Consider the following 25,725-nt stretch of genomic DNA (forward strand, 5'->3'; position numbering starts at 1 on the left):
TGATCTATGCCTATACTGATCGTAAAGTATCTAAATAAAGGACAGGGAGCTCCATCCAGTATTTCGATGGGCTGGCCCGTTATCTGTAGCTTACACCGCTGCTAAGTTCATGTACGTTTGGCCCCACCCATGGCCACGCCCACTCACTGCATGACCACGCCTGTTTTTTGCCCCCCACCTGGTGCCCACAGGTGCCCCCGATCTCCAAGGACCCTAGGAACGCCCCTGTGCAGTGATGAGGTGGGTTCACTGAACACAACAGGTAGGTATATGCAGTGATGAGGTGGGTTCACTGAACACAACAGGTAGGTAAATGCAGTGATGAGGTGGGTTCACTGAACACAACAGGTAGGTATATGCAGTGATGAGATGGGTGCACTGAACACAACAGGTAGGTATATGCAGTACTGGGTATTACAATGTGCACCTGCCACACACACAGGTAGTCACTGAATGTGCTGGGCCTGGCTGGCAGTGGCACACACACAATATGAATAAGCAAGGCTGTCTATACAACACAAGTGTCAGTGGGACACGCAGAAAAAAAAATAGATCACAAGAACAAGATTAGCTCTCAAAAGAGCTGTTGAGGGGTGCTATTTTAGCAATAAGAATCAGCAAGGAGCAGGGCCGGCCCGCACATGAGGCGGGGTGAAACTTTTGCCTCAGGCGGCACTTCTGGGGGGGCGGCACCCGCCCGTCCGTGGGTGTGAGGGGCCGCCCGAGCTGGAGGGGATAGCAGGCAGGAAGGGGGTATTGGGCCTAGCGGCGGGGAGGGGGGTCGGACCCCCCCCCTCCCTCGCCTGGGTCCCCCTTCCTCCGCTCCCCTCCAGCTTTAAAAAGTTGCGTCGCTGGCTGCAGCTATAAGAGGCAACAGGCGGGGATCACTCACCTCTTCCTCGTTCCAGCGTGCCTTTTATAAGGGGCTGCCTTTTATAAGGGGGGAGTGGCTCCACGAGGGAGTGTAGCCTGATTGGCTACAATGTGCCTGCTGACTGATGTAGAGGGTCAAAGTTATCCCTAATGGTGCACTATGGGGGCGAACCGAACTTCCGGGAAAGTTCGCCTTACATGGCGAACGCGAACCACCGGAAGTTCGCCTGGAACCATTCGCCGACAAACCGTTCAGGCCATCTCTAATCTGCACTATCTAGTGATTTCTTAGGATGTCTGAGACAGTTCTGTACTGATTTCTAACAACCTACTCATATTTTGTCTCAGACACTGTTGATAAATTTCCCCCATAATGTCTTGGGGAGTAGGACCTATGGCAACAGGTGGCTGCTGTGTGTGACCCCCACTATTCCTTTAATACAGGGGCCCATCACTAGATCAGATGCTGTTGTGGCTACACCTGTTATGTATGTGGGAGCCACTGTGACCAGGCTTGTTATATGAGCACTGAGAGATGGTTATTTGGACATCAGCAGCTGTTTGGTAGAATTGCCACTTCATAGACTGCAGCTTTAGCAGCGCCCATTGTGTAATTTGAGCCGCCTGATAAATTGTGGCTATACATATCAGCAAAGGATGTAATTAATGGCCGATGGCGGCACTGACATTGGTGGAGACTGCAACAGGTTAGTGCTAGACTTTGATAGAGGGAGGGCTCATGTGAGAAGATGGTTAGGTTAAGTCATAGTAAAATATTGGTAAAAAAAAATTACACATATTTAAAATTTGCTAGTGCCTATCCGTAGAATATCAGTAATTCTACCAATATTCTACTAGCGACTTTCCCCAGCATCCAAATAATTGAAGCACTCTTTTTACATGTAGATCCTCTGGGTGTTGGGCACCAGAGGGAGGGAGAGAGAAAGGGGTGTGACCTCGGGAGAGGGGGCGTCAAAGATTCCTTGGGTGGAGAGTCATGATTTGTAGCTATGCCACTGAATAATTCACCCCCTTTTGTTCTGTGTATTGTGTATTACATACTTATAATGTTCTATATTCATGAAACTGATCTCACTCGCCATCACTTTAAACACAGTGCTTCAGTTATTTCTTTCTACGATGCAGATGGTGCATTTCAGAAATACAACCAAAGTGGACCTTCATTGGAAACAGCAAATGCTCAGCGCCGGCCAGAATGCAAGCTCTGTGGAAAGGTAATGTAAAAGGATGACTGTATTTAGTTTTTGTGTTTATAGACAATATTTTTCACGTGATAATTTCAGAATGATGTAGAACAGGGCAATCGGAGGTGAAGCGAGTAGGCACTCCAGTAGGCTCTGCACTGCGCCTTTGTGTCTGGAACCAAGAGCACAATGTACAGGGCAGTTTCTTGGCTAAATTGCTCCCAGGGCAAGGGTGTCAAAATTGTGCCTCACCCCCCCCCCCCCCCACACACACACACACACACACACACACACACACACCACCACCACCACCCCAGGGGGCTTGAGAACAGTATTTGTGATTTTTAGGTAGACAAGTATAGGTAGGCAGGTATTACGTGCCGCCGGGCTGCTCTGTCTCTCTGACACTTAAAATGTCACATTGGTAATTAAGGGATTCTCTAGATCATTTTGTTGTGATAAGTAGTGATAAAGTTATTGGTGAATGAAAGGGAGGAATGCTGAAAGGTGAAAATTGCTCTGGTCTTTAAGGGGAAAACTGCCTCAGTGTTGAACTAGTTAAAGTGGGATTATACTCCCAAAACTAACATGTCAGTAACTACCCTTGGTTACATAAAAGAACATTCGAAAGCATTCCCAAATATTCCCTTTGTGTAAAATATTTTATTTTCACAGCAGAGAGTAGTAGAAGCCGCTTATGTCTTTTTTTTTTTTTTTATTTAAATTGTATTCAATAAAGAAGGCATTGTATACAAATGGGGCATACATTCAAATAATACAGGCATTGGAAAGAACAGGACATTGTAAGCATGAGACAACCATAAAAAAGTACTGTCAGAAATAAGTTTTTGCATATGTGCTCATTCGTTAGGACACAAGTTGAGGATTTAGCTGTGTTTCTAAGGTTTTATACCAAAAGTTCATTGAGATTACAGTGCCAAATTCATTATCCCAGTACCACATGTTCGTGTTGGAACTCCAGAGCAGACCTAGAAGGAGAATTAACCCAAGTATAAAGTAAAGATATAAGACCGTTTGAAGAGGACTCCCCTCCCAGGTAACCTCAAAATCAAACCTAGAAAATTCCAAACCTGGAAAGATGGAACCAAGGAATTGGCAAATCTGAAGATATTGCAGATAACGGGTCATCTAATGCTATTTATTCTTTTTAGAGAGTCAAATGGGGTATTGCAATGGTAGCCATGGCCACAGGATTCTGGCTTCTCTTTTTTTTCTTTCTTTTTTTATGCTCTTTACCCCCTAATCCCCCAAATTTACTGGGGAGGATGCAGGAGCACAGGCATGCTGGCTCACAGCGCCCAGTTATCAGCCACTGGGCTGTGGGCTGATAACTGACCAGGCGATCACCCTCATGCTGTGTCCGGGACTCACCACCGCTGCATGGGCTGCTCCTCGCTGCCGACAGGGGAACCGAGATGTAAGGCTAACTTGCCGCTACTGGAACGGGCCACTCTTACCGCTGGTCCACCGCCGCTGCTTTGCCTCTCCCTCTTCTGTCCTTCTGTCTCTCCCTCTTCTTCTCTCCTTCACTCTTTTCCTAACATTCTCTCCCTCTTCCCTCCTTTGGAGGGCTATGCTCCTAATTTTTCTCTCTCTTGCTTTCTCTCTCTCTCTCTCCCATTCCTTCCCTCTCTTTTTTTTCCTTTGCTGTCTCTCTCTCTCTCTCTCTCTCTCCTTCTTTCTCTTCTCTCTTTCTCTCTTTCTCTCCATCTCTTTATCTTTATCTATCTCTTTTTCTCCCCTTCTTAATCTCTCTGACTCTATTTCTCTCTCTTCTCTCTCTCTCTCTCTCTCTCTCTCTCTCTGCAATTCCCTTCCAAGGACGTTCTCCGAGGCATCCAAATTGCTGCAGAGCAGTTGAACCCTATAGAGATTGTGGCAGATCTGCTCACATAGCACTCAGATTAACCTCACTGGACCTTCCAGTATGTTCTATGTATTGTCTATATGCATACTTTATGTTTATTTAATGTATGCTTATTTACTGTAAAATCATTGACCATGGATGTGCCAAAAATAATTCCAGGTACAACCCCTGTTGCACTCGGCAAAATAAATTATTCTGATTTGATTCTGATCTGATCTGAAAAGGTTGTACATAAACAAAATATTCTTCTAATACCAAATAGAGGCAAATGAATGATTGAGGCCTTGAGCAAAAGCAGGGTGGCGAATAATTGGAATCAGACTAGAATTATGCAAAAATAGTGACACACGTTTATAATGAGCAGACCACAAATGGACATTCGATCTGATAAAGGAATATATCTGGGACGCAACCAATATTCTCGGATTCAGCCCCATAGAATCAGAATCATTTTATTTTGCCAAGCATGACTGGGTCAAGCCCGGAATTGGGTTTGGCACAATGGAGCGGTACATAGACAGAAAGGCAGGAAAAACGTCAGAATGACAGTAATACCTCATACACAAATATAAACATACACCATATACAACCATCATCAGATATACATAAAGCTCAGTATTCATCTTTCAAAAACAACACTGCTGGAAGTCTACCGTGCCTATGCGGTGGTAGGGCGCTGACAGAGGGTGGTAGAATGTTAAGGGAGTTCAGGAGGCTAACGGCCAAAAGGAAAAGAGTTCCTGTGTCTGGTGGACTTGGTGTGGATGGCCAGGAGTCTCCGACAGAGTGGAAGTGGGGTGAAAAAACAGTGGCCTGGGTGAGAGAGGTCACTCGCACTCCTCAGTGCCCTGGCTCGCAGTCTTGTGTTATAAAGGTGGTCAAGTGGGGGCAGAGGTCTCCCAATGATCCTCTCCGCCGACCTAATGATCCTCTGTAGTTTGTGCCTGTCACTGGCGGTAGCTCCCACATACCAGACCAAGATGGCGGAGCAGAGGATCGATTCAATGGTGGCAGTATAAAAGCATGTTAGAATCTCCTGCGCCATGCAGAACTTCCGCAGTTGGCGGAGGAAGAAGAGTCTCTGCTGGGCTTTCCATTGGGTTGACGTGATGTTGACCCTCCAATTGAGATCGCTGGAGATGGTGGTGCCCAGCAGGCGAGCACAGGGCACTCTGGCCACCTCGGTGCCATCGATGTAGATGGGAGGTGGGGTAGGGGTAGACTTCCTAAAGTCAATTATAAGTTCGACGGTTTTGGCCGTGTTGAGCACCAGGCTGTTCTCCTTGCACCAGTCGCATAGTCTTTCCACCTGCTGCTGGTAATCCTGGATGTTGTCCTTGGTGACGAGGCCGACGACAGTGGTGTCATCCGCAAATTTTATGACTTTAACAGAGTCTACCGTGGATCTGCAATCATTTGTGTAAAGGGAGAAGAGCAGCGGGGACAGGACGCAGCCTTGGGGTGCATCTGTGTTTGTTATCACGTCTCGTGAGTAGATGTCCCCCAGCCTGACAGCTTGGGATCTGTTAGAGAGAAAGTCTCCATCTCTCCATCTCTTTCTCTATCTCCTTCTCTCCCTTTCTTAATCTCTCTCCCTCTATTTCTCTCTCTCTCTGCAACTCCCTTCCAAGGAGAGCGCTAGGATGAAAAGGTCTCAATGCGCGAAATTCGATCTGTGTCCATCTTGCATAGGCAGAAGGTTGCCTATCACTAATCATCAGAAAAACAAAAGTTTACTTTCTTAAAGAGACTCTGTAACAACAAAAACCTCCCCTGGAGGGTACTCACCTCGGGTGGGGGAAGCCTCCGGATCCTAATGAGGCTTCCCACGCCGTCCTGCATCCCACGGGGGTCTCGCTGCAGCCCTCCGAACAGCTGGCGACAGAGCCGACTGTAGCTTCAATATTTACCTTTGCTGGCTCCAGCGGGGGCGCTGTGGCGGCTTTCGGCACGGAAATAGACGGAAATACCCAATCTCCGTCGGGTCCGCTCTACTGCGCAGGCGCCGGAAACTTGCGCCTGCGCAGTAGAGCAGACCCGACGGCGATCGGGTATTTCCGTCTACTTCGGAGCCGTCAGCCGTCAGAGCGCCTGCGCAGGAGCCAGGAAGGTAAATATTATGTCACCGCTGAACGGAGGGCTGCAGCGAGACCCCTGACAGATGGAGGACGGTGTGGGAAGCCTCATTAGGATCCGGAGGCTTCCCCCACCCGAGGTGAGTACCCCCCAGGGGACGTTTTGCCGTATAATGCTAGTATAGCCAGACACAGGACAACCAATGTGAGATAGTGTTTGGTGCAACAGTAATGAGGAAGAGATCTCCTGAGGAGTGGGAGACTCAGACAGTACTGCAGCCAATGATCTCCTGAGGAGCAGGGGATTCAGACTGTACTGCAACCAGTGGACACCTGAGGAGCAGGGACCACTGACTGTGCTGCAAGGATGATCACCTGAGGAACAGGCGATTAAGACTATACTGTAGCCAGTGGACACCTGAGGAGCAGGGACCACTGACTGTGCTGCAAAGGATGATCACCTGAGGAGCAGGCGATTAAGACTATACTGCAGCTAGTGGACACCTGAGGAGCAGGTGTTACAGACAGTGCTGCAAAGGCTGATCACCTGAGGAGCAGGTGATTAAGACTAAACTGCAGCTAGCGGACACCTGAGGAGCAGGCACCCAGACAGTGCTGCAGCTGAGCTTCACCTGAGGAGTAGGTGAAGGCTACTACAGATTCCTCACCAGTGGCAAGGCCCACTGGTGAGGACAGGAAGGTCAGACAAGCAGAGTAGGCAACGTACGGACAGATAAAGTACAAAAGACAGAAGGCTGATTCAATGTTAAGTTCAGGCAGAGTCGGCAACAGTAATCAGATGGACAGAGGTAAAGAATCAACAAGCAGGAGAGTGGTCAAAGGAAGCAGAAGGACATAACAGATAATACAATGCAATTAGTATTTTAAGCTATCAACAGAATCTGGCTAAGTGTGGATCCCCAGCTCCAGCTGGTTCTAGCGCACTTTGGGATCTGACTAAGGTCTGAGCGCTAACACGTTAGCATTCGCAACAGCAGACACGGGGCAACTGACAGACTAGTACTATATATACAGAGATGCCCCGCAGCGCCGCCCCCATCACTCAGCCAATCCAAAGTACCGCTGAAGTCAGCTGACTAGGCAGATCAGCTGACTCCCCTTCTATTCGTATAAAGGTCCTGTTGCCTGGCGTGCGCGCTCGCGCATAACCCTCAATCTATGTGCAATAGAAGGACCAGGCAGAGCAGCAGCATGTAACTGTGCGGCAGAGGCTGCCGGCTGATACGCGGAGATAGCCGCCAAGCTGCTTGCCTCTGCGGCGGTATCTCCGCTATCTATTACACACCAGTTCTGTATTTTGTACCAGTGTCCATATTTGATGTATATCATTGTCTGTATTATTATGTACCCCTTGTTTGGTGTCCTACTTTGTACAGTGCCACGGAATATGTTGGTGCTTTATAAATCAATAATAATAATACCAGTCTTTTCACAAGAGGCGCCGCAAAGTAATAGCTTTTTCGTCTTTTAAATATCACACTGCAGCTAGTGCAAAGGTGTATCCTTCTCACCAAACGCAGTATGTACCCAGGGGCGGCCCGCTCATGAGGCGGGGTGAAACATTTGCCTCAGGCGCAGTGGCGGCTCCAGGAAATTTTTTTAGGGGGTGCTATGCAGGTGCTGGACCAATTTCCGGGGGAGCTGATGACCTGCGGCACGCTAAGCGCGCCGCGGCAAAAAATGGGTGTGGCGAAAAAATGGGCGTGGTCATGACCGGATGAGGGCGGGGCTAACTGTAATTTAAAGTGAACCCAGGGTGAGAGTGATATGGTGGCTGCCATATTTATTTCCTTTTAAACAATACTAGTTGCCTGGCAGCCCTGCTGATCTATTTGGCTGTAGTAGTGAACTGAATTACACCAGAAACAAGCCATGCAGCTAATCTTGTCAGTTCTGACAATATTGTCAGAAACCCCTGACCTGCTGCATGCTTGTTCAGGGTCTATGGTTGAAAGAATAAGAGGCAGAGGACCAGCACGGCAGCCAGGCAACTGGTATTGCTTAAAGGGAGATAAATATGGCAGCCTCAATATTATTCTCACCTCGGGTTCCCTTTAAAAGTGCAACGCAAAGACAGAGGGCCCAAGTTTTGGTGACCCTTTTCCCAGAAAATTCACATAATTGTGCAGGTTTTCTCAAGAAAATACACGTAATGTGAGCAGATTTTAACAAAAAACGTCCAATGACCCCAATATGCACAATCGTTATCAGATATGGCTCCAATATGCACAATCGGTAGCAGATATGACCCCAATATGCACAATCGGTAGCAGATATGACCCCAATATGCACAATCGGTAGCAGATATGACCCCAATATGCACAATCGGTAGCAGATATGACCCCAATATGCACAATCGGTAGCAGATATGACCCCAATATGCACAATCGGTAGCAGATATGACCCCAATATGCACAATCGGTAGCAGATATGACCCCAATATGCACAATCGGTAGCAGATATGACCCCAATATGCACAATCGGTAGCAGATATGGCCCCAATATGCACAATCGGTAGCAGATATGGCCCCAATATGCACAATCGGTAGCAGATATGGCCCCAATATGCACAATCGGTAGCAGATATGGCCCCAATATGCACAATCGGTAGCAGATATGGCCCCAATATGCACAATCGGTAGCAGATATGGCCCCAATATGCACAATCGGTAGCAGATATGGTCCCAATATGCACAATCGGTAGCAGATATGGTCCCAATATGCACAATCGGTAGCAGATATGGTCCCAATATGCACAATCGGTAGCAGATATGGTCCCAATATGCACAAACGTTATCAGATATGGCCCCAATATGCACAATCGTTATCAGATATGGCCCCAATATGCACAATCGGTAGCAGATATGGCCCCAATATGCACAATCGGTAGCAGATATGGCCCCAATATGCACAATCGTTATCAGATATGGCCCCAATATGCACAATCGTTATCAGATATGGCCCCAATATGCACAATCGTTATCAGATATGGCCCCAATATGCACAATCGGTAGCAGATATGACCCCAATATGCACAATCGTTATCAGATATGACCCCAATATGCACAATCGGTAGCAGATATGACCCCAATATGCACAATCGGTAGCAGATATGACCCCAATATGCACAATCGGTAGCAGATATGACCCCAATATGCACAATCGGTAGCAGATATGACCCCAATATGCACAATCCGTAGCAGATATGACCCCAATATGCACAATCGGTAGCAGAAATGACCCCAATATGCACAATCGGTAGCAGAAATGACCCCAATATGCACAATCGGTAGCAGAAATGACCCCAATATGCACAATCGGTAGCAGAAATGACCCCAATATGCACAATCGGTAGCAGAAATGACCCCAATATGCACAATCGGTAGCAGAAATGACCCCAATATGCACAATCCGTAGCAGATATGACCCCAATATGCACAATCCGTAGCAGATATGACCCCAATATGCACAATCCGTAGCAGATATGACCCCAATATGCACAATCCGTAGCAGATATGACCCCAATATGCACAATCAGCATCACCTGAAAAAGAAACGAAAAACCCATTTACTCACCTACAGCCAGAAGACCTTCTTTCCCGACCTCCTGTCCCGAGTCCCGACCTCATTGTGGCGCGCAGCGCCCGCGCGCCCACGATCCTCTTCCTTCCCGACGTCACGACGAGACTTCCTGCCTGCATGCAGAGAGCAGGGCTACGGGAAAATGGCCGCCCGAAGCCATGCACTGCAGACTCGAAGTCTGCAGAACAGGGCTCCGGGCGGCCATCTTACCGTAGCCCTGCTCTGCTGCTTCGGGCTGCCGCTGTGAACTGACTTGGCGTCTTTTAGACACCTGAAGTCAGTTCACTCCAGGGGGTGCTTTGGGGGTGCTTGGACGATTCTAGGGGGTGCTCCAGCACCCCCTTGCACCCCCCTGGCGCCGCCCCTGCTCAGGCGGCACATCTGGGGGGCGGCACCCGCCTGTCCATGGGTGCGGGGGCCGCCCGCCGAGCTGGAGGGGTAGCGGGCAGAAAGGGGGTATTGGGCCTAGCGGTGGGGAGGGGGGTCGGACCCCCCTTTCTCGCCTGGGTCCCCCGATCTGCGCTCCTCCTCCAGCGTTAAGTACCAGCATACGTAGGATTAAGAGGCAACGGGCGGGGGAATCACTCACCTATTCCGCATTCCATCGTGGCTCCACTGACGTCATTTCCTGCACCGTCATCCACTTACAATACAGTGGGCGGCGTTGCAGGAAGTGACGTCAGTGGAGCCCACGATGGAACGCGGAAGAGGTGAGTGATTCCCCCACCCGTTGCCTCTTAATCATAAGCACGCTGGTACTTAACGCTGGAGGAGGAGCGCAGATCCCCACCGCTAGGCCCAATACCCCCTCCAGATCGGCACTGCCCCCCTCCCTCCCCCCTCGGCTGGTGGGGCGGCGATTTTTTCTAATTTTGCCTCAGGCGGCAAAAAGTCTAGGGCCGGCCCTGTATGTACCAGTCACGCAGTAGCACTTATGCAATTCACATCGGGATGCTACCATATATTTCTTCCACCTCCAGAGATCCCACATAGGCTCTTTAAGTACCTAAGAGTACAATTCAGTGCACAAAAAACATAAAGGGATTCTCTCGGTGGAAAGTTCTGAAGACACTTTATTTGAGTAAAAGTTTTCAGGAATGCAGCAAAAAACACTCACATTCAGAGGATCCTACTCCAGTAGAGACCCTCTTGGCAAATACACTTCCCACTGAAATGTGGTACTACACAGATATACTTGCAGTCAAATATGCAGCATTAAAAAAAATACATATATCCAGGCACATCGCCTCTAGTTAGGACATTAAATAAGTTATTAAGGAAAGGGAGGTGCTGAAGGGGGTGTGGCCAGAAAACAGCAAAAATCTATTAACCCTTCGCACTCTCGCATGCAAATGTTCAAACAAATGCATTCACAAATTCAATCATCCAGGCACCACTGTTATCCCTACAGCTAAGTTAAAAGCCGGGGTCTTAGTTCACAGAAGAATGCATTCTTATGCTTAGTCACCTATACTGCGCAGAAGTACCCAGGTAAACATAGGTGTCCTAACTCTGGCTCTGTAACATGCATAGTGCAGACATGCAAACACATTCATTGCATCAAACCTATCAATGGATTAGGAGCACACATCCTGACGTCCTCTCCTGGGACAGACAGTGCATCTTACCAATCGCACAGGGGAGCTAACGTTATGTGTCCATGTGCACCATGCACATACACCAGCATAAGCTGTGTGCATGCTGACAAACACATACAGGGGAAGGAGGGAGTGCACTGAATTAAAACCCTAGCCACAGGGGTCAGCAACAAGAAAAAACACATATATCCAGGCACAATCGCCTCTAGTTAGGACATTAAATAAGTTATTAAGGAAAGGGAGGTGCTGAAGGGGGTGTGGCCAGAAAACAGCAAAAATCTATTAACCCTTCGCACTCTCGCATGCAAATGTTCAAACAAATGCATTCACAGATGCATTTGTTTGAACATGTAACTAGGAGTAGTTGTTGACATTTTTGAGAGTATAGTCCCACTTTAAAGAGAAGCTGTCAGCCATACTACCTCAGAAAAAACACATATAAAAGTAGATAAATACTTGCTCTACTTACATAACGTATGTATTGCACTGTCCACGTTTTGATTTTAGTGATTTTTCTACAGTAAAAAAAGAGAACATCCTTCTTAGCATTCCCCATTTTATCTGGGGCTATTTGAAGCCAATCCTGATGTAATTTCCTCCCTTACTCTCCTACATGATTGTGTATGCATTGCCTGCCCTCCACTATAGAAAGTGCATTGTCTCAGCATGAGAAATATTGGACTATCAGAGATGAACAGAGTTGTGGGAGGGGAAAACAGGAGGGAAAGAGGCTTCAGCCAATCAGGCTGCATTAGTTAAGTCTGAGGCTGGTTTCACAGTGGGACGTTAAAGTCCCACGTTACAGCAGCCAGTAACGCAGCCTAACTCACAGCACTGTAAAATCAATTGTGCTGTTCACAGTGCACACGTTGCGTTAAACAGAAACGGAGCACGTTTAAACAAAGTGCTGCATGCTGTACGTTATACTGAGCTAAGCCACGTTAGACTGTTTGCACATGCTCAGTAATGTTGGAGGAGGAGGTCTCTCCTGCTCCTCCTCCTCCTCCGGCAGCAGCAGCAGCAGCAGCAGCAGCAGCCAGCCACATGGCTAATTAATATTCACTACACTGCAGAGACTCGTGATGGGACTGTAGTGTTGTCCAGATCATGAACGAATCGTTCATTTGATCCGGATCTTTTTTGTGAGTCGAATCATCCGGGTCATCACAATGAAAGATTCGGTTCACAGGATGTCTGTCTGGAAGAAACAGGAACATACAGAATGTACAGTGCAGGGAAAGTCCTGTCCTCCTTTGTGCGGCAATGTACCAAATAAGAGTCAGGTAAACTGGGCAATGATCATTTATCAACAGGAAACGTTATAGTGATTTTAACTTCTGAATTGCCTGGTTAGCAGCCTTATTACTGGTTTACCCGGTAAAAATAAATAATTGATTTTGGATTTTATGCCTGACAGTTACAGTTTAAAGTGTGGGGTCTCTATAACATGTTCCAGAAAGTGTCAGAAACAGTGTGCATATGTTTACTTCTTTGTGCTGAATGTCATTCCTAACATCGTGTGCCTTTTTCTTCTAGCCTCAAGATGTTGATGTAGTAGTTGTTCCAATTTCTCTAGAAAAATCATTTAGGTAAGAAAAGTCATATGATAAACATAAGATAGAAATTACTCCATTCTGTTTATGGTGAGCAAATCGGAAAGGAAAGGACCAAATATATGACATAATCTGATGTGATGAGTGAATCGCAACTGTTTGGTCCACTAGAAGAAGAAATGATCTACTAGTTTTTTACAGGCATTATTAGTTTTTTTATGTTTAGGGCTTTTTTTTTTAAAATCTATGTAGAAGCTCTTTAATTGTTTAATGTTAAGTAGATCACTGTTAAAAGGAACACTATCACTACTCACACATGGCAGACCAAACTCAATTTGTTATCAAGAAGATGATAAAATGCATTCAGATGCCAATTTTTTTATTACCCAGGACAATTGCCCCATTAGGTTGGTTGGTAGAGAGGTGCATTTAAAGCCATGATTCTTTCTGGATTTTGGGGTCTAAAACCAGTGCAATTTTGTGCAGGCTTTAAGACCCTAAAACCGGGGGAAAAAATCATGCCGCTAGAGTGCCTGCAGCAGCCAAAGCAATCACTCACCTCCCTGGGATCCACCGCTGCAGTTCTCCCTCCGTTCTCTGGGTGGTGCAGTAACCTTGTAGTGAGATTGCCGGCTGTCACGGCGATCTTACCCGAGGGATGCAAGCTCAAGATTACCGCTCCCTGCTTGTTTTTTCCACCCCAAGCTAGACTCGGGATAACCACCAAGGAGGTTAAAGCTCTTCTCAGACAGCAAAAAGACTAGAATCACAATTTCACCTTGCTTTTATAATTTAACTTTTCTTCTTCACAATTATAAACACATCTCTTTGCTTGTGTTGAGTGCTTCTAACAAATGTATTGTGTTCTGGAGGCCAAACAGTAGGCGGTACAAGAGGCTGGACGCGATTGACATAAGGACTTTTTCAACACTACCAGTCATGCAAATGTTTATGTGGACATTTTCCTTTCCAGGCTGGATCTGAAATCTGCTGGACTTTACCGATGCCAAAAGACTGGGATAAAATTCCAGGTGAAATGTCCAATGAGCATTAAATATGAGCTGTCTTCCTGGAGTGACTACATGAACCAGATGCCAAGCGCTGACTATGAGGCTCTGGGTCCTCTCTTCCAAATACACATGGACAATGACAATCAAATGGTTTCAGCAGTCTACCTACCTCATTACTTGTGCTTACAGCGTAAGTCCTACACCTCTAAGCCACATGAGTATCTGTTTAAAGTATGTACTGTACATTTCCCAGATTTCTTCTGCCCTTTCTCTGCATAAAGTAAACAGAGTACACAATATAATAAGACAAGAAAGAAAATAATTAAAAACTCCATAAACACTCAGCTAGAATACGGAGTGTCCTGACTTCTGTTCAGTGTTCTGTGTTTCCAAAGTCTTCTTAAAACTTAAAGCTGGACTCTGAGCAAATACTGTTTAGTTCCTTAATTAGGGATAGTCAATGAGATTCAAATAAGTAACCAAAGATTTTGAGCCAAGTACCAATGTTTAGTTTAAAAATCCCACACATAGGGCTTTATATATTACAAAATCTTCCAAACTGGAAGTTTTTGAGATTCAAATTCAAAGTCTGGGCTGATAAAGATGTAATGCTTATTTTTAAGCAAATAATGCAAATAATGCAACGTAAAACACATCAGTAGAAGCCCCACGTAAATGAAACGTTTTAAAAAAAAAATGACTTTAGGTTCCACTTAAGGACCGCCTGGCGGCGGGTTTAAGTGGTTATTACATGGAAACGGCCGCTCGTTCGAGACTGTCTCCATGAACAGTGTGCGAGCCGCCGATCGCGGCTCGCACACCTAATGTAAACACGCGGGGAAGAAATCCCCGCTGTTTACATCAATACGGCGCTGCTGCGTAGCAGCGCTGTAAGGCAGATCGGCGATCCCCGGCCTCTGATTGGCCGGGGATCACCGTCATTTGATAGGCTGAAGCCTATCCCACAATGCGCAGGACGGATATCCGTCCTGCGCAGCTCTATGAGGGAGAGGGAGGTAAGGGGAAGGAGGGAGTGCCGGAAATGCTGCGGAGGGGGGCTTTGAAGAGCCCCCCCCCCCGCGCTCGGCCACACGGAGCGGCGGCGATCAGACCCCCATCATCCCCCTAGTGGGGAAAAAAGGCGGGAAGTCTGATCGCCCTGCCTTGCTCACGATCTGCGCTGCGGGCTGGAGAGCCCACGCAGCGCAGATCACACAGGACAGCCCCGGTCCTTAAGTGGTTAAATAGGATATTAGAGCCGTTATAGGTGAATGGAGGGGTCACAGCCACAAGGGAGGTGAGGTAAGAGACTACACACCTCCCCATACACTAATATAGTGTTTACCTATGAGGAACAGCCTATGAGAGCTGATTGCTCTCTGAGCCTCCCAAGTAGGTAGATCACAGCGCTATACAATGTAAATAGACAGCGGTTTCGCCGTCTAACAGTCTCCTAGTGGCGATCAGCGGGATGTGCATGCATTGGCGTGCATGATCCCCTGCAAACCACACCCCCAGGACTTAACGCCAATTGGAGTTACACGGTCCTGGGGGAGCCATTGTGTTCATGCCAATTTTTTTACACTATCTCAGTTGCTTTCAGCAACACATTAAAACACATTGGGCTTGATTCACAAAGCAGTGCTAACTGTTAGCACGCTTGTGAAAAGCCCCCTTTCACGCCTAAACTCAGTTTAGGCATGATAAAATCAACTCACGCGCAAAGTCCTGCATGCAAAACTTTGCATGCGCACGGCGCTGTGCGTGCGAAACGTCGCACCGCGATGCCCCTATAAGGTCGCGACTTTAAAGTCGCACCTATGCGACCTTATAGGGGCATCGGATGCAACGTTAAAGTCGCATCGTGGTGCAACGGTTCGCGTGCACCACGCTTTGCACGCGCAAGGGACTTTGCGTGCGATCTTATTGTCAAAACGGTGCTAGCCTAGTTAGTACCCTACTTATCACGCCCAAAGTCTTTTAGGCGTGCTAACTAGGTCAGCACCGCTTTGTAAATCAAGCCCATTCAGTGTCAAAGGGCCCTTATACACAGTAGCAGTAAAATGTATGTGAAGCCTTTGGAATGACGGTATATGGATTTCTGCACAAATTGGTCATAAAATGTGATCTGATCAACAGTCACAACAATAGACATTCACAGTCTGCTTATACTAATACCACACAAATAGTTAAATGTTTCCATGTCCAAAAATAGACTGTGATTGTCTATTGTGACTTTTTCACATTTTATGACCAATTTGTGCAGAAATCCATATAATTCCAAAGGGTTACATACATTTTACTGCTACCATTCATCTCATGAGCTGTGCTGGATTTAACTTACATTTGAACTCACAAAGGCAATTTGTTTGGTTGAGATAAGCCCTGGGAAAGTTCTCCTTCCATCTCCTCTGTCCCACCCCCTCCCATTATCACCCCTATATTGCACATATATATATTTTGTGCTCTTTATAAACAGATAATTGTTTAGCGATTGCTGACACTTTCATACTTCCTGCCCCAGGTTTTACCGGAGACAAAAACCTTATAAAATGTGTTCGTTTTAAGGATGGGAATATGAGTTTGGAAGCACCAACGCGAGTTGAGCCATTTTACGTTGTGCTGGAAAATCCAACATTCTCCTGTTTTGGCACTCTGCTGACATGGAGTAGTAGAAGAACCCCACTCCATGGAATCGTCCTAATATACTTCCGGTCAATTTGTGATAATACCGAATTTAAGATTCATCTCCACCTGCTGCCCAATAGCACACATGAGGAAGAGGTAAATGAGACACAACAGGTTTATAGATATTAAGGCAATCTGTAGCCAAAAAAAAAAAAAAGGAACCCCTGGGGGGTACTTACTTCTGGAAGGGGAAGCCTCTTGATCCTTAAGAGGCTTCCCCCTTGCTCCTCAGTAGAGGGGGTCCAGGGCTGGGACCCCGAGGATCTCATTGTTGGCTGCTTGTCAAGCTGTGCACATGCGTAGTATTGGCTTCATCAGAATAGCATATGGTCCGTGCCTGCACAGTAGAGCAGCCCCGATCAGACTCAGCTATTTCTGCCGGAGCCCAAGCGGAGCCCTGAGTCTGAGGAGCCAGCACTGGATACAGATGGCTGAGCAAGACAGGAGAAGCCCCTTTAGGATCCAGAGGCTTCCCCCTTTCAAGGTAAGTAACCCCCACGGCCACTTGTTTTTTGTTTTTTTACAGGTTCTCTTTAACACTTTTGGGGAAAAGATATTCCTTAAGGTATTTCTCCAGAGTCTTCCCCCATGCTCTTCCACCAAGCCATTCCATCGCTGAGACCACCGGGCCTGTGCAGTAGCATGGAACCGCCTGGCAGAAAAAGTCAAGCCTGGTGGTGTCTGTGCTACTGCCGTCAACAAGCCCTTGTCTATGGTTTTGCGTCGGTAGTGCTGGAACAGCTCGGCGAAGGAGGACAGGGAAAGCCTCTGGAGAATCCCAAGGTGAGTAACCATTTGGGGCACTTTTTTTCTCATAGGTTTCCTTAAAGAGGAACTGTAACGCCAAAACGGCCCCTGGGGGGTACTCACCTCGGGTGGGGGAAGCCTCAGGATCCTAATGAGGCTTCCCACGCCGTCCTGCGTCCCTCGGGGGTCTCGCTGTAGCCCTCCGTGCAGTCCGGGCAGCGGTGACGTCATTATTTACCTTCCTGGCTCCTGCGCAGGCGCTCTGATGCCTCTCGGCGCCGAAGTAGGCGGAAATACCCGATCGCCGTCGGGTCTGCTCTACTGCGCAGGCGCAAGTTTCCGGCGCCTGCGCAGTAGAGCGGACCCGACGGAGATCGGGTATTTCCGTCTATTTCCGTGCCGAAAGTCGCCACAGTGCCCCCGCTGGAGCCAGCAAAGGTAAATATTGAACTGACAGTCGGCACAGTCGCCGGCTGTTCGGAGGGCTGCGGCGAGACCCCCGTGGGACAGAGGACGGCGTGGGAAGCCTCATTAGGATCCGGAGGCTTCCCCCACCCGAGGTGAGTACCCCCCAGGGGAGGTTTTTGTTGTTACAGAGTCTCTTTAAATAACAGGACAACTATACATATTGCTATTATTATAAGAAACCAAGTTAACTGGATCACTGTTTTTGCTGTGAGGATATGTCAGACTGTTGACTTGTGATTTGAGTGAGGACATGTAAGAAAGAAATAGCTGGGTGTGTTTGCAAATGATTTGCACATTACACTCTGTAAAGGGAGATTTGGGTATGTTGTTCACCACACAGTGCACTGCTGTCCTGGCTGCAGGTATGCAAGTTTTGAATCAGGTGTCATGTCTGGAATGTTGAGATAATTTATAATATTATTCAATTAAAAATGACATATACACACACATATATATATATATATATATATATATATATATATATATATATATATATATATATATATATATATATATATATATAATGTTAATAATGTTTCAACAAAAGTTTAGCTTACTATGTTATTATTATTATTATTATTATTATTATTATTATTATTATCTTGAATTTATGTAATGGCAGCATCCAGTGAGGAAGAAAAGACAGTGGAGTCAGGAACGGACTGGGCCAGTCTTTTGTATATTTCATTCAGGCTTCTTCACAGGCCAAATGAAAGCTTTCAGTTTTACACAGTTCCACTACAATATATACTCTTGATTTTTTTAGATGCTGCATAATTAGAGATGTCGCGAAACCTCCGATTTTCGGTTCGCGAACCCTTTCGCGGAAGGTCCGGTTCGCGCGAACTTTCGCGAACCGCAATAGACTTCAATGGGTAGGCGAACTTTGAAAACTGGAAACATTCATGCTGGCCAGAAAAGAGGAGTGGAGAGAAGAGATACATGGTTGAATGGAATACACATCAAAAATCCCAGAAGAAAATCTGGATTTGACACAAAGCAGTGTTTTAAGGTCAGCAATCTCATTGAATGTTCAATTGCAGGCCTACACTGCTTTACAACATTAGGAAGTGTATTCCCTCCTTCCTCCTCCCGGAGGGAGGAAGATCTTGTCTTCCAGGAAATTGTAGGATTTTAAAAGCCAGCTTACATACCTTGGCTGGGAATTGAACCCAGGTCTGAGTGCTTGGTAGGTAGCTCTCTTCACCACTATACCACCACATGCTGAAGCTAGCCTAGCATGTACCATTATGATATATCCAAGAGAAAAATGAACTTGCTTAAGGATTTGTAGGATGTCAAAAGCCAACTCACATTGGCCATGAATCGACCCCAGGCCTACCGCTCTGTAGGCTGCCATCCTAACCATTATACCACCAACACAACACACTACAATGCTACATGCTGAAGCCAGCCTAGCATGTACCATTGTGATATATCCAAGAGAAAATTGAGCTTCCTTAGGGAATTGTAGGATTTCAAAAGCCAACTCACATACATTGGCCAGGCCCAGGAATTGAACCCAGACCTACCACTCTGTAAGCTGCTATCCTAACCATTATACCACCAACACAACACACTACAATGCTACATGCTGAAGCCAGCCTAGCATGTACCATTATGATATATCCAAGAGAAAAATGAGCTTGCTTAGGGATTTGTAGGATTTCAAAAGCCAACTCACATTGGCCAGGAATCAAACCCAGGCCTACTGCGTGGTAGGCTGCTATCCTAACCGTTATACCACCAACACAACACACTACAATGCTACAAGCTGAAGCCAGCCTAGCATGTACCATTGTGATATATCGTACCATTGTGATATATCCAAGAGAAAAATGAGCTTGCTTAGGGAGTTGTAGGATTTCAAAAGCCAACTCACATGTATTGGCCAGGAATTGAACCCAGGCCTAACGCGTGGTAGGCTGCTATCCTAACCATTATACCACCAACACAAAACACTACAATGCTACATGCTGAAGCCAGCCTAGCATGTACCATTGTGATATACCCAATAGAAAAATGAGCTCTCTCTCTCTCTCTCTCTCTATAGGACTTGATGCCATTGAAGTGAATTTTCAGCTTAAAACCATCAACGGATATTGGCAGAATTTCACAGGCAATTTCGGAATTCCGCCGGATTGTAAAAGCAATTCCGTTCCGACCAAATGGAATGGAATGACCAATTTCCGTCCAAAATTGTGGAAAAAACAATTCCGCGGAAAGCATCACTACTAGAGAGAGAGAGATGAATCTACATGGCTATCTGGGGTTTTCTTCTGACAACTGTTGAACACAAAAGGCAAGGCCATGCCTGGGTGGGCTTGAACAACCAACCTTTCAGTTAACAGCCAAACACGCTAACCAATTGTGCCACAGAGACAGTACCACAAAAACTGTGCACGCATTTGCTGTTGAATGATTTTATGGGGATGTATGTGTGTCTTTTGGAGGAAGGAAGTAAGTCTGCTCCAAGAAGTTTCAGCATGTAGTGTTGGTGGTATAATGGTGTGGATAGCAGCCTACTACGCGGTAGCCCTGGGTTCAATTCCTGGCCAATGCATTTGAGTTGGCTTTTGAAATCCTAGAAATCCCTAAGCAAGCTCATTTTTCTCTTGGATATATCATAATGGTACATGCTAGGCTGGCTTCAGCATGTAGTGTTGGTGGTGGTATAGTGCTGAAGAGAGATGCCTACCAAGCACCAAGACCTGGGTTCAATTCCCGGCCAAGGTATGTAAGCTGGCTTTTGAAATCCTACAATTACCTGGAAGACAAGACCCTCCTCCGGAGAAGGAGGGAGTGAGGGAGCTGTGGTGGGGTGCTATATAAGGAATAACAATCAGCCAGGAGCAAGCCTACAAGAGCCTAACTAAGCTTTCCCTAGCAGAGTCTGTCAGTGGCTGTCCCTCAACTTATTACTGTAGGCAGACGAGTGAGTAAAATGGCAGGAGAACCTTGCCTTTTATAAGGGGGGGGGGGGGTGGGGCTCCAGGAGTGAGTGCAGTCTGATTGGCGACAATGTGCCTGCTGACTGTGATGTAGAGGGTCAAAGTTCTGCTCAATGGAGCATTATGGGAGCGAATCGAACTTCCGCAAAAGTTCGCCTTCGCCGGTGAATGTGAACCACCTAAAGTTTGCCTGGAACCGTTTGAGGGCGAACCGTTTGGGCCATCTCTATGCATAATCAGTAGTTATAGTAAACCTGAGTCGAGGAAAAAGTCAACTTTTACTTACCAGGGGCTTCCTCCAGCACCTTGTAGTCTTTGAGGTCCCTTGGTGTCCTCCAGGCTCCCTCCATTTTTTCCACTGTCATCCTAATTAAAGTTCATGACCCAGCTGGGTCATGCACTATCATGCTCCCGTCCTAGCTGAGCCTGGGAGCATTTCTCTACATGTGCAGTTACAAGACTGTACGGACTGTGCAAGCACAGATCCACAGCAGCGAATCTGAAGACATGACAACTAAAGTTGATTAAGTGATACCTCTAATGACTAACTATGTAAGATTTCTTTGGATTCTCTCATTGATAAACACCGGACCACTCACAACTGACCACAGGAGTGTGGTCAAGGAGGTGCACGGCTGGGACACTGTATGAGCCATATTGCACGGAGTCAGTCGAGGACTTTAATTTGGCTGACAGCAGAGGGACCCAGAGGACACCAAGGGATCCTTAAAGAGAAAGGGGGGCTGAAAGAAGCCCCAGGTAAGTAAAAATAAACTTTTTTCCCCATCTCAGGTACACTTTAAAGGGAACTGAGCACCAGAAATATTTTTCTTTTAAGTGAACCTACCCATAACAGAGATTCATAATGGAGTGTGCCTTTTGGGGGGAGGGGGGAGCACAACTCTGTACTCACATCCATGGACTACATCTCTCAACATGCCGATCTGTCTTGTCAAAAACTTGCGGAAAAATGCAAAGTTCGAGTTTTTGTTTGACTGTCAGAGACATTCTCGCTTATCTCTAGACAAGACCATAACTGGAATTGAGTACCACAAATTGGATAAGTGGTAGAATATTGAAAAGTATTCGGTGTACCCCAGTAATGCTTTGCGTAACTTGGGAGCATTTTGACTGCTTCCATTGCTAAGTAGGGTCTGCCTTCCAACCTTCTCATCCCATCATACTATTCCACTAGCCCAGGATGTTCCTGCATGCCTCGTCATGTGACAGGATGTCCAGGAGCTGTACGGGAGTATGCAGAAAAACACATGGCTGATTAAGCCTGACCAAGTGCTAGAAGCAGGTATTAAAACTCTGCTGCATATTCAGCATAGGTGTCCAATTGGGACCCCAGCTTTATGTGAGGGTTGGGGTTATATAGTTACACCCTAAATTCAATTTTAAAGAACTACATACTCTTTTTTGCTTTAGATGCTTGACCAAAGGAAAATCAAGTCCAGATTCCAGAGAGTTGACAAACCTGCAATAACTGAAACAGTTTATCTGAAAATAAAATACCTCATCACAGGACCCTCAGAAGCATCTGTGAGACCAAAGGTACCACCAACAGTTTATGTAAAATATAGTATTCAACATAACAGTGGCATGACGTTAATACAATAGAGCCTCTAAGGATAAACATTATCATTCACAAAATAATAATTTTTGGATAAAACTAACATTTGGATTTTATAGAGAGAAATGAAGAGGCTGGACAAGTAGGGTAAGAGAAATTGGGTAGGAGTGGGCCAGGGGCGTCGCTAGGATTCAGGATCTAGAATCCTCAAATCCTAAATCCCCAATCTCCCATTCTTATCAGTAAATACAGAACAATTATAGTGATGATAAGGAAGTGACAGATGTTTGCGGAGTTGTGTGAAGACGCAGTTAGGAAAATGAAGGCTTTTCAAAGGTTCTGCTCCAAATCACATGAAATCTGTTCAATTAAAAATTGCTGCTATCATTTCATATACTCCACATTCTTTTGGAGCCACATGTCCAATTAATAGAACATACAGAACAAATATATATGACTTGATGTTAGCAGTACTGTGTGAGGGCGGGGCCCTTCTAGGACCAAGAATTACTTTTGCTGAGCCTGCTCATCACCACTCCACTCTTATCAGTTGTTCTCTGCCTGACTCTCTGTATTCTCTGCCTGCATTAAAGGGACCCCGAGCAGTGCAGAAACTATGGAAAGATGCATACCATTTTGAAGCTCTCTTTCCAATGATATATAAACCGCCGCCCTACACCTTTTTAGTTTTCACTATTTTCATGATCGAAGTCACGAAAGATGAGATGAGAGCTTCAAAATGATATGCATCTTTCCATAGTTTCTGAACTTTTTGGGCTCCAGCATTTTATTACACAGGACGACTTTTCCCCAAAGTCGGCAGCTCCATACAGCACAATGCAATGAAATACAAGGAACCCAGGGGGATATAATTACAAACATCATGCTGGTAGGTGTGAGGATATAATTAATTAGGTGCTCGGCCACGCTACAGACAGTTTGGAGTTGCTCCGTATATTGCCTGATGAAGCGGGAATGTACCCGCGAAACACGTTGCAAAGTGGAGTGGGTATGTTTAATAAATGTTTATATTTTGTTATAAATAATGAATCCCTGTTTGTTTAATTTTGAGGGAGGTAAGTCCACTGCTTTTTAAACGGTTTTTAGACGATTTTAACCTATTTTGGCGCCTCTGTTCAAAGTTTCAACTATATAAAGTTCCCCCTGGGTGGAGGGGTGCTACCCCATCTTTTTTCCTATCTACAGAGAGCGACTTCTTAAACTTGAGTGGGGTCAGGTCATAATTCTCCCCACCTGCGATTACAGTGGTTGCCTTTGCGGTAACCCATGTTTGTGAGTATACAATTCTTTAAATTATACAATATATCCCTGTACTTTGAATACTACACTATATCGTGCTCTCAGTCTACACCTTCTTCTTGTTTACAATCTTTACAGAAGTTATTAAAGAGAACCTGTTAAAAAAAAAGTTCCCCTGGGGGTACTCACCTCGGGAGGGGGAAGCCTCAGGGTCCCAATGAGGCTTTCCACTCCCCTGTAGAGGAGGACGGGGGAAGCCTCAATAGGATCCGGAGGCTTCCCCCACCCCAGGTGAGTACCCCCCCAGGGAAGATTTTTTTCGTTACAGGTTTTCTTTAAGGTCAATCTGAAACACACTCTGACCAATGTTTACACAAATCATATTCACGGCTACTGAGCTGGAAAGGTTTTCAGCTACACTTACAAGTTTAATACTTTGTACAGCGCCATGGAATTTGTTGGCGCTGTATAAATCAATAATATTAATAATTATGTTGCTTATGTGTGAAGTAATAACACCTTGTTGAATACAAATATGCAGTCCATTTCTGTGACTCTTGGACTTTTAGAAATTGGCATCTATTTATTCTGCCTGACTTTCTCTCTTTGGCAAGCAAGTGCCCCCAGCTCCAGTTGCAACAAGGCTGAGCTCTGCTTGTCTAGGCATTCCCAGCTGGAGAAGTGAGTAAAACCCAGGGACACACTTTGTTCTGGATCCAATGTCTATCATCTTTTGTTGAAATACCATCCCGACATGCCCACAGGACATGGGCAATCATTAGATTCTTTAGTGCAAAGAGTCAAACTTCGCCCAACCCTTTGATTACCACCATACCCAGCCTCCACCGCTGTGCCACATAATTAAAATATTGTGTTGGGCCCATTGGGGCTCGCTGCTAGGAGCGCTGTTGCTGAATCAAGTCTGGCATAGTGTTCGGCTATGTGGATCAAGGATTCAAAGTCAGAAACTTTGATCCTCTTTAGTGAGCTCTGCATTGTGCAATACCATAATTATGCTGGCATTTGTGCAATGGGGGCAAAAGCTACAGCCGCTGATGTCAGGTCATCACCTCGCTCTAGTGCAGGGGTCAGGAACCTTTGTGGCTGAGAGAGCCATGAACGCCACATATTTTAAAATGTAATGAGAGCCATACAACACATTTCAAACTAAATACAAGTACAATTGGAGTGGCCGTTAATTTGGAGGGAGCGCGAGTAAGCTAGTAGTGCATACTACAGCAGTAGCGAGCCTAAATTTTATTCATGCTGCCTCACTGAGCTGCGCTTCTTGAGCGGTGCAGTTTAGTGAATCAAGCTCTACTGATTTGTCTGTGAGCCAGATGCAGCCATCAAAAGCCATAGGAGCCATAGGTTCCCTACCCCTGCTCTAGTAGGAGGAGATAGAGCCCCTACTGGAACAGAACTCCCGCAATCACCATCATCCTCCCCTTACAATGGATAAACATAAGGTCTTGGGGGGACAAGGGGGAAACCAAAAATGGATTGAAAAGGATTTAATGGGGCCATTTTGTATCAACTACCTTCTGTTTGTATGTTTTTTGTCTGCTGACATTTCCAGCATATAAAATTTGCATTTGATTTATTATAAGTTAACAGTTTGTCTTTTAAACCTTTTAGACTTTGAAGTTCAGGCCCAGTTACTTACCTCACCATAACTTTACAGAAATCAGTCTGGAAGGAAGTGGGAGAGACATTCATCTTAATGTTTCAGAAGAAGATACCAATGACATTGTGTGGGATGCTACACTGACCAGAGGTATATTTTATTTTATATAGTAGAAACATTATGCCTGTTGGGCACAGGCATAACTATAGTGAGTCTGTTGGGGCCACAGTGTCACCTTAATACAGTGTGATGAATGTAATGGAAAGTAAATAGAAGCCAAAACACTTTAATCAGGCTGAGGGAACACTGCTGAAAACATTTTAGGGCTGAAAAGTTTAAAGGTTCATTATTAGTGATGTAGCAAACATCAAATTTTTAATTTGTGAATGCGAATTTACCACAAATATTCATGAACAGGATAGCACGTTTGAGGGCTTTGCTATTAACCGCTAAATTCGGCAACCAATAAACATTTCCCACACTCAAAACAAGAACTTTAAATTCCATTTTCTCCAAAACTGTATGGACTTTTTGAAATGTTTTTTTCCTCTTGTTCCCACAGTCCTCCTTAATATACCCTGCAAATTAGGCGTTTCTAGCACG

General features: G+C 45.8%; 1 protein-coding gene and 1 long non-coding RNA gene across 2 annotated transcripts in view; both read left to right on the forward strand.

Annotated features, from left to right (window-relative positions):
• Positions 1 to 14,084, forward strand: part of LOC137525981 (interferon-induced very large GTPase 1-like) — a 100,450-nt gene extending 86,366 nt beyond the window's left edge. Inside the window, exons 3-5 of the mRNA XM_068247192.1 lie at positions 2,020 to 2,108; positions 12,779 to 12,831; positions 13,769 to 14,084. Of these exons, the coding sequence (XP_068103293.1) occupies positions 2,020 to 2,108; positions 12,779 to 12,831; positions 13,769 to 14,084 (458 nt within the window). The remainder of the gene's footprint in view (positions 1 to 2,019; positions 2,109 to 12,778; positions 12,832 to 13,768) is intronic.
• Positions 14,085 to 16,532: 2,448 nt separating this feature from the next.
• Positions 16,533 to 25,201, forward strand: LOC137525480 (uncharacterized). The gene is made up of 3 exons (XR_011022924.1): positions 16,533 to 16,589; positions 22,091 to 22,216; positions 25,134 to 25,201. It is a non-coding gene; the product is annotated as an uncharacterized lncRNA (long non-coding RNA).
• Positions 25,202 to 25,725: the final 524 nt, after the last annotated feature.

The sequence above is a fragment of the Hyperolius riggenbachi genome, chromosome 7, assembly GCF_040937935.1.
Source record: "Hyperolius riggenbachi isolate aHypRig1 chromosome 7, aHypRig1.pri, whole genome shotgun sequence".
NCBI classification, from domain to species: domain Eukaryota; kingdom Metazoa; phylum Chordata; class Amphibia; order Anura; family Hyperoliidae; genus Hyperolius; species Hyperolius riggenbachi.